The following is a 10,450-nucleotide window of genomic DNA, read 5'->3' on the forward strand; positions in this document are numbered from 1 at the left end:
AAAATTGTGACAACTAGCTCTGGTTTAACCTGTATTTTTGCATTGTTTTATAGATGCTTTTCACTTGTTGCTATATCTTTGTTTTCACAGAAAGCCAAATTGGACCTAGACTCATTTTATGTAACCTGCATGACATGGTAAACTGTTTATCACATCTGATTAAAATCTACACAGGTCCACTGTGACCGGAGATGATTTGATTTCTCTCCCGGAGACAGCCTTGTATTACAAGATCAAATTAAGACAATTTAAGGCATCGCCCATCAAAACAATTTTGTTTCCCCCCTCATATCATATAACCTTCTATCTATTTCCCAGGCATCTATTTGTTTATTCATGCATTCATAATGTTTTATGTCAGTTTTCCAGTGGCTGGTAGTTAGAGTGAGTTGTTTGCCTGGTAACTGCTGTTGTGATAAAGACCCTTTGGCCATGTGCTACTCTACTTCATTGTCCATCAGTAGAATGCTAATGAATCACATTGGGAGGGAAACCGGTGACCCGGTTATAAGGTTCAATGCCTAAGTGTTGTTAGTCAGAGTTAGAGAACTGTCAGTGCCTTATTTAGCTGTCTGAATAATCTCATGGTCGCCCTGCAATTGCACCCAACTCTCACTTTATATATGTGTTTACCGAGCAGTGCGCTGTTTTGTATCCACAGGCTGCAAACAAACCATTCATTAAGTTGCATTCCTGCAGATTTGAGCCGCGAGTCAGGTGCTGGGTGGATCGAGCGCTCCCTCAAAAGGAAGTTGCTCTCTGTGGTTCTGTCAGGAGAAGCTGAGCAGGACGGCAGTATTTCACCACAGTGTGTTGGTGTTAACTGCTTTATGCCGAGCGATCTGTTTCTCTAGCTGATAGGATGTGTTAGTTGTCAATGGTGTACACAACACCAGCAGTCAAAGATGCTCACACATGATCTCTGATCAGCTTCAGTGGTATGTTCTACAGCTGCTTTGGATTTCTTACAATCCCAGGCCACGTACATTTATAGCATGTAATGGAATTTGTTGTTATTTTTGTGCGTGTGCATTAGAAAATGAAGTTTTGTTTAAGTCAGATGAAAGTTGTTGTAAAACATGATGTGAAGTCCTATTCATTTCTGTGAATCGGTTCTTTCGGACGGTGTGTTTGAACATACCAATAAAAAATAAAACTATTTTAGGGGTTCTTTTTCATCATTACGTAATGAAGTCACTAGTATGTAATTCTATCATCCCAGTACTATGATATTCACGCTGAAACATTCAAATAAAGCCAGATGTGAAAGCATAGAAACCCGAGAAGGAGGAGGCAATAAAAATAATAGATTTAATATAAAACTTAAACAAAAAGACAAACACACAAAGGTGTCAGACAGCTGTCTGTAAATCTCTCTCTGTCCCACTGCAGTCTCCAGTCGGCCTTTATCACTCTCTGAGGCTTGATTAGCCTGATTTGGGGCCTGGTGTGTGAAATCACGACCCGGCCCTGCCCTCTGCCCTGTCACAGATACATCTGTAGGTTTATACATTGTTTTTTTATTCGGCCACTGCCATTAACGTCTCATCACATTGCAAGTTCTTGGTAATCCTCTACAAACTTCGACAGTTAGTGGGACCGGCTCATTTGGTTCTTTTTGAGTCGGACTGTTCGACGTGCTGTGTAGCCAGTAGAAGTACTTCAGCTGTGTGTCTTGCTAAACTAACAATTTAGTTTTTTTTATTTATTAATTACTTGCTGAGAATCAGCCCAAATGTAAAATTCTTGGCCAAATGTTTGTTTTTTGTTTTTTTGTGCCAAATATTGAATGGAGAGGGGGAAGAGGAAATGGGAAATGATTGGGTAACAGTAATTTCAGCATCAGATGTCACAGCCACATTCCCGTTCACTGACCATCTGATGCATGTTCGGGAGGGTAATATCCACTGGTGGTTTAGCAATCGATAAATTTCCCCCACTGGAGCAATAAATCTCTATAATTTTGGACCTATTTTGATGAAATCCTTTTCCGTTTACGGCCGAGTAACCCACTGTCCAAGATATGATCAATACAAGCACAATGGTCCGTTTCAAGTCCATGACGTCAACAGACAATACAATACAACACACATGCACCACACAACTGCTCCTGGGAATGTGTTACATGTATATAGTTTAGCAGTCATTATACAAAATTATTTGACCACAGAATACTGTGATTGACCAACCAGAATCTAGGATGGCAAAAAGTGCTGTAAAATCAACAGATATCTATTTAGCTTTCTTTTGAGTGGGTAGAAGTTTTAACCTCATGAGAAACTCTGATCTTGTTGCGGATCATAACATTAGCAGGTCGCTAAACTAATGATTCAGTACTCTAATAAGCACAAAATCACACACCATACAATTATTGCATAAAATAATATATAATATAATAATAATTATTAGTTTATTTTATTTTATATCAATATTTTGCTCACAGCTCCAATCTGATAATGTAACCTATGAGTTATTCACCTGAATCAAGCTCATTAATTATTGATCTGAAATCAAATCTATAGGCCAATACCCTGCCAACCATCAACACAATGCTTGTGCTATATTAAGAGTCCCCAAGCATTTATTATCAACAGAGCGCTTCATTATAACATATTACACGGTGTATAATAACAGTTGAAATGAATGCACAGATAAACAGAAATTCATAGCATACTCTAAATATTTGGACAATGTGCATCATATCAAGCATCCCCCCCCCCATTTCTACATCAATTTTAAACTTTAAATCAAAATGAACTTTAACACATCCTATCAGCTAGAGAAACAGAGCGCTCGGCATAAAGCAGTTAACACCAACACACTGTGGTGAAATACTGCCGTCCTGCTCAGATTCTCCTGACAGAACCACAGAGAGCAACTTCCTTTTGAGGGAGCGCTCGATCCACCCCGCTCTGTACCATTTTTGGGAGTAGCATATATATATATATATATATATATATATTTTTTTAATATATCTTTTGTAGGAATCAATAAAAATGTTAATTACAAAAAAAAAAGATATATTCAGCAGTACAGTGACTTGGTGACCTCCAGAAATGTAATCATTGTCAAGGTAAAAACAAAGTTCTGGTTTTGTGGCACTTTCAAAGCAATAATGTGTTTTGTGCAGTCCGAAATATCAATGGAAAAGTATAGATTGGGACTACCTGTTTGTTTGAACAATGAAAAATGGCGGCATGCAAAAAGGGGGTGGTAGGAGTGTTTGGGATACCTTTTTGGAAGTTTTTGCAATTACGTTTGCTGGTGCTAGTGGTGCATAAATTATACACATTACCATCCATTATCTAACAGACTGTGACTGTGTTCATCATGACTCATGCTAATTAAACTCTTCTGTTGTGTGGAGTGTCGAGTGGTTTATTGGTCTGTCACAGAAGCTGATCGGTGTTGCCCGGTGGCACAGAGAGTGATCTTTCATCTCCCTCTCTACTTTAGGACATGCTGCTCTAATAAGCTCTTATAGGGCTCTTTTATCAGATGCTGTGGATCAGGACAGATTTCAGCTCTGGTTTGAGAGTGTAGTGCGGATTCTACCAAACAGAGAAAGTATTTACCAGAAATCTCTTCCAAGAACCATTTCTTTTGGACAACAAGAGATTTGTTTTGTCTCTTTGTACTGTTTTCTTTGGTCTTCTCTTCTAACCTAGTTGTTTAGTTTTACCCACCCTTTTGAGATGGCCTTTGGAAAGATGAATTTTCTCAATCATTGTGTTGCTATAACAACACATACAGTGTGTAGGATTCCTTTCACTTTCTGCAAGATGGAACGTCTCTGAAATAAGCACATTTTAGACCTTTCTGACTAAAGGATGTCTGGATTTGTTCACATGTGCTTTTTATTTAGATTCTAGTATGTCAGAGTGTGTGAATTGAGTATTTATTCTGTGCCATGTCTACTAAGTAGAATTTGACAAGGAGGGTGTCTTCCTGGATCAACATATTGTATTGGCCTTGGAATAACTTTCCTGTCCAGAAATCATTAGTCCCTTACCATAAACCATGGCTAAAATCAGATGTAAGTGATAGATTGATAAGAATGTTGTGCAAGCCTCAACCCAGTCACTAAGGCTAACCCTTGCCCTCCCGGCCCCTGCCAACCTCAACCCCTAACTCAATTTATTTAATATGATTTATTTATTTATAGATTGATTGATTGATTGATTGATTTATGACATTGTTTGATGAATTACCCAGCAAGATCAAAACTTTCTTTAATGTTATTAAGGAGAGCTTACTTGAGAGGTCTCATGGTTTTAAGTAACACAGATGAACATTAGACATCTCTATCTTGATCTCAATCCTATCTCTAAATTTAACCCCATCCTAAGTCTAATTCCCACCCTAGCACTACATATTTTCCTAATCCTACGTTTAACCTTTGTTAACGTGTTCTAAGTATTAAACTATATTTAACTTGACACAGTGACCTAAAAATGTTATGTTTATGAAGCAACACATCCAAGACGCTACAAGTATGTCTGACGCAGGTGTTTATTGACGGGTCCTTAAACAAGCCCTCATAATTGAATTGACAAATTCAATTCTGATTGACAAACTGATTGACAAATTCACTTGTAAAATGGATTGATGAACTGTGTGTCAATGATTGACTTATGATCAATAATATGTTAGTAAACAACACATTGTATTCTAAAGCCGCTTTTTGTATTGTCTTTAATGATTAACTCTTCTGCTACAAGAATGTAATGCATTTTAATTAATATATATATATATAAATATAAATATATAATTTTTAAATATTTAAAGATAACCATGTATCATTATTTCATCATTATATATTTAATTATTGTTATATGAGAGGCTTTCTCAGCAAATATTTGTATATGCAATTTATCGAGATTAATTAATCGGGACACCATGTAATTAATTTGATTAAAACATTTTATGGATTGACAGACCTAATATATATATATATATATATATGTGCATTCCTTAACAACATTCCTTAATTATGCTTCTCTGAATTGGAGAACCTCTGTGGGACAGTGGTCAAGCAGGATCTACTCTTACCTGGTTAATTTTATTTTCTTGGTAGACTGTTTGGATTTCCAAAAAGAGGTTTCTATATTAAAAAAAACTCATATGACCGAAAGAACATTTGTTTATTTTCAAAACATTTCACATCTTAATGTATTGACTGATGGTCTATCCCTACTGCCTCTGGAGCATAGTGGTCACAGAAAACAACCGAGGAACCTGAAGATCCAGGTTCAGTTCTGGGGAATGAAGAAAAACAGAAAATAGAAAAACAGTTTCAGGGAATTTAGAATTATAAGATTTATCATCCTTTTATTGTATAATCTCATATTAAATAAAATGTTTAGAAGTTGTCTTAAAATAGTATATTAATTTTAAAATGTAGTAACCTCATTTGGACTAGAGTGGGCCTTTGGCTATGGATTTGGGTTGGACTTTGTGGTTGAAGTTTGGGGTGAGGCTATGCCATCAGTGGTGAATGCAATAGCCAAAGTACTACCTAGGGTATCACGCAAGATGGACTCTTTCTGGGGCCCGGGTAGCTCAGCAAGTAAAGATGCTGACTACCACACCTGGTGTCGCAATTTCAATTCCTGGGCATACAGAGTGAGCTAGTCAGGCTTCCTAAGCTACAAATTGGCCCAGTTTCTAGGGTGGGTAGTCACGTTGGGTTAACCACCTCGTGGTAGCTATAATGTGGGAGAAAAGAGGGGAGAAAGTCCAAAAAAAATAAAATAAATAGATGGACACTTTCCATCTGACAGGCCTTCTAAACCTATCCCAGGATTCCCAGGCTTGACACTTATATTTCATTTAATATGATTACCTTTGAACAATCATGTACCCAGAGTCTAATAAAGGAACTTAATATTCCACCACTTCACCCTACCCTGATCCCAATCTCCAGCCCTCAACTCTCTTTCCTTATCCCAACCCTGAATTTACAACCTTAAATCCTTACCCCTAATCCACAAGCCTTAACCCTGGACCACCTCCTTTACCTAACCCATGTCCCTAATTTCTATACCTTATCCCTACCCCTGATTTCTAACCTGGATAATCTTCAACCCTTAACCCTGCCTTGGACCTCCCACCTCTTTACCCAATTCCAAAGTTAACAATGTTTAGTTTCCTGCCATTGACAGAATTGGCGTGTTTTGTTTATATGCAAACAAAGCATTTAACGTATTAAACAGTGCGTGCTCTCTCTGGACTGTAATGTAAGGGTTACCCCGAGAACGCAGGGCCGATAAGAGAAACTACAGATGAGAGAGATCGGAATATGGTTGAAGACGCATACCACTGTTTGTGTGATTTACACCAGAAAAAGATAGCCAACATATAGTAAAAGGACAAAGTATGAAAAAGATCTCACACACGCTATCAATCACATCATTAACAAGTAGTATTTCGGTTTGGTTCCGTACACACTACAGTTCATGCAATTGTCTCTACCAGAATTTTGGGGGAGTTAATTGGGTTTTAGAATGTGGTTGTCACTGCCTTAATTTACCTAACTGTGTGTGTGAAGAACAGGATAAAGCACTGAAAGGTGAACTGACAACCGTATTCAGCTACAGTTTGTACATTGATTATAATTCTATGTTGCACACTCTTAATGTCAACACATCACATTTATACTGAATTTCTTCACCACTAATATTTTTTAAGGTGGTTTTTAATCATAACCTGATATGAAATTTGTTTACATACATTTACAATTCATGGCAGAATGTCATTGGTACATCAGAAAATGCCAAATCAAAAAAATATTAGTGCAGTGAGGAGAGATGTATTCTGGAAAATCCTTCCTATATGAAGGAAAAGCTTCATATAAGCTTCCTCCCTGATGCGTATAAAATGCATGCACGAACACATTCTGTTTCATTCTTTCAATCTGCCAGTGGAAATGAAAGACTGCTTTGTGGTTCTGTGTGAAGTTGCTGATGCACCAAATATGGCTGCACAAAGAAAGTTTGTTTATCTGCCTGCTTTAAAATGTGAGCTGTTCAGAGGGCTTAAATAGGCTTGCAGAGGGGTTTCTACTATCAACACCACTTGAGAAAACCTTTTAAAGGAATAGCTCTCCCATAAATGAAAAGTCTATCATTATTTACTCGCCCTCATGTCAATGTAAACTTTCTTCTGGACTCAAAAGGAGAGATTTTGGTTATGCTGCTCTTGTCTAAACAATGAAGGTAGACCAGGGGCTGTCAAGCTCCAAAAAAACAACATTAAAGCACCTTTTAAAATACCTTTTAAAATAGTCCATGCAGATAGTCCAAGCTCGGTGTGTTGCATTTGGTTACAAGGTATGGAACAACCAGTTGCGTTTGGTGTCCCCTAGTTTTGCGAATGAGATTTTAGAGCTGTGGTGGACATGAACATTTTTTGCAAATAATGACCTAAATTTAGTTTTTTTTTTCTTGCAAAAGCTATTGTATGGCTTTAAACTGCTTGCATTATAGCACACAAGTGATATTTTTTGAGCATGCTTTCATTAAATTGAAAACTGCAGCATGAACATTCTTCATAAAACCCTTATTTTTTCCCCATGGTATAAAGTCATATTTGCTTGGAATGGCATGGAGTTGTTTTGATTTTTGCCTGGTGGATGATAAAACAGGCAAAATATATTCAAAGACTTACAAGGAGAAACCCAAGACATACCTAGGGAACAGATTATCATAGAGATTTGGGAGTGGGCTCATTTCACTCGAGCCAGTTAGCAACAAGTTAGCAAAATGAAAAATGATGCAAACATGAAATCAACCTACAAATGTACCTGTATTTTGAAAAGTGTTTTAACATCGAAGTTACACTCTTCATATTTAGGGTAACCCTGCAAGGACTACTATTACAAAGCTTTTCCTCTCTCCATTTGTATTTTCTTTATATTGATTTTCTTGTTTCTCTGTTTTACCACTTTTATGGTGATTTTTATAAATTTGTCTCTCTCGCTCTCTTCCTGTCTCTCCAGCATTAAGATGGTGTTGATGTGGACCAGTGGGGACACTTTCAAGACAGGTTACTTCCTGTTGACTCAGGCTCCCATGCAGTTCTGGATCTGTGGTCTGCTCCAGGTGTGTGTGGACATTGCCATCCTCTTCCAAGTGTACTACTACAGCCATTACCCACAGAAACCCATCTCACACACCACACACACCACCAGTGCCAAGGCCCTCTAAAACACACCCTCCCTCACGTATTAACAAACGGACACAGTGGACTTGGGCATGGGCATACACATAAGAAAAAACTTGCTTTCAAGTGTCAATGGATTAGTGGATGGCTTTTACCTGGAATATTTGTAATTTTTGTAAAGAACTGCTACACTTTGGACTGATATACAGTATGATGCATGCTGTACATGGGTACTGTATGTACAGTATATGTATGCTGATTGGATGAGGATTTTGCTCACATACACTGATCAACCACAACATTAAAACCACCTGCCTAATATTGTATAAGTCCCCCTCGTGCTGCCAAAGCAGCACCAAACCACATCTCAGAATATCATTCTGAGATTATATTCTTCTCACCACAATTGTACAGAGTGGTTATCTGAGTTACTGTAGACTTTGTCAGTTCAAACCATTCTGGCCATTCTCTGTTGACCTCTCTCATCAATAAGGCATTTCCATCAGCTGAATTGCCCCTCACTGGATGTTTTTTGGATTTGGCACCAACAATCATGCCACGGTCCAAATCACCTAAGATAATTTATTTTTTCCCCAATTCTGATGGTTGATGTGAACATTAACCGAAGCTCCTGACCCTTATCAGCTTGATTTTATGCACTGCAGTGCTGCCACACAATTGGCTGATTAGATAATCACATGGATGATTGTTGTCGTCAGACGGGCTGGTTTGAGTGTTTCTGTAACTGCTGATCTCCTGGGATTTTCACACACAACAGTTTCTAGAATTTACTAAGAATGGTGCCAAAAACAAAAAATGTCCAGTGAGTGACAGGTCTGTGGATAGAAGTGTCTTGTTGATGAGAGAGATCAACAGAGAATGGCCAGACTGGTTTGAACTGACAAAGTCTACAGTAACTCAGATAACCACTCTGTACATGTTAGGAATCAGACGAGGGCAGACGAGGAGTGAGGATCTACATGCAGTTGATTTAATGGAATAACAAAAGGTGAACAGGATAACTCAAAATAACAAAACTACACAGGGAACAAATAAAACATCCACGAGGAGAAAACAAACTATAAACACCAGAAACATCCACGGAGAGCAAGGCAGGACCACAGTCAAGGACAACCATTACATTTAACAACCAACCAAGACTGAACAAACAACAGGGCTTAAATACAAAAAGACTAATGACACACAGGTGAGAACAATGAAGTGCATTGGCAGTGATGAGGGCAGGGAATTATGGGAAGTGTAGTCCAGAACAGATGACAGGGGATCGTGACAGTACAATTGTGGTGAGAAGAATATCATCATCACCCAAAGATTCCAAGCACAAAATTTTAAATAGAAGTTTATGTTTTAAATGATTATACAATAGATTAAAGTGTTGGAAAAGTAGACGAAAGACGCAATCCCAGATATTTCTGATTATCTTAAAAACCTTGTGATCTAGAACCTCTATGATCAATACTTACATGCTCTGTAAATTATGAATTTCTTTAGGAAACTAGCATTTCTTTTTGGTGATACCCAGAAATCCATCTCATGAATGTCCAGAGTGTATAGAGCTGTTATGTTGACAAAGCAGCAAAACTATAAATACTTTTTAACATTTTGGACATTACATAATTCTCATAGTTCCAACGTAATATTCCATATTTCATTATTTCGTATGCAACGTCCACACTAATATGTTTTCAGCTGAAAATGCAGTGAGTTTGCTACTTTTATGCCTTTCATCCACACTGGAACTGTGTTTTTCAGCGTATTGAAATCGTTCTCCATGGACCCTTTTCACACAGTAAACAGTTGCAGGGTAAACTTTGATAGCAGAGAATGGGAGACCACGGCAAATATAATTTTTACTTACCCATCTGCTACCCAACATGAAAAGAGAAATGGCACTGTTAAGTTTCCACAAATTTCCAAAAAAATTAAAATAAATTGAGAATGATGGATTACAACCGCCACAAGCGATAAGATGGCAAATTTACCGTCACTCTCACAGCAGCTGTATTAGAAACCTCATCGCTTTGGTGATGACTCATTTTTAAAACTAATCTCAGGGTCATATAACACAAAGTATAATGTTATAAATTTACACAAGATAATAAAAATCTACACATTTTGATAGATATACCTTGCTTGATAAGGCAAAAGCGCATCATCACAGTGTGTGAAAAGGGTCCATTGCCGCATACTTTGGAACGTGACGTTATTAGGAAACTGAAAACAGAGTTTTCAAACAGAATCTCTTTGGTGTGAGCATGGCCAAAGT

General features: G+C 37.7%; 1 protein-coding gene across 3 annotated transcripts in view; it reads left to right on the forward strand.

Moving 5' to 3' along the window:
- Nucleotides 1-9,022, forward strand: part of LOC127650346 (solute carrier family 66 member 2) — a 41,392-nt gene extending 32,370 nt beyond the window's left edge. For all 3 annotated transcript variants that reach the window (XM_052135703.1, XM_052135704.1, XM_052135705.1), the window contains one exon: nt 8,000-9,022. In XM_052135703.1, coding sequence (XP_051991663.1) covers nt 8,000-8,207 — 208 coding nt within the window. In that variant the 3' untranslated portion in view covers nt 8,208-9,022. The remainder of the gene's footprint in view (nt 1-7,999) is intronic.
- Nucleotides 9,023-10,450: the final 1,428 nt, after the last annotated feature.

The sequence above is a fragment of the Xyrauchen texanus genome, chromosome 10 (assembly GCF_025860055.1).
Source record: "Xyrauchen texanus isolate HMW12.3.18 chromosome 10, RBS_HiC_50CHRs, whole genome shotgun sequence".
Taxonomy (NCBI): Eukaryota; Metazoa; Chordata; class Actinopteri; order Cypriniformes; family Catostomidae; genus Xyrauchen; species Xyrauchen texanus.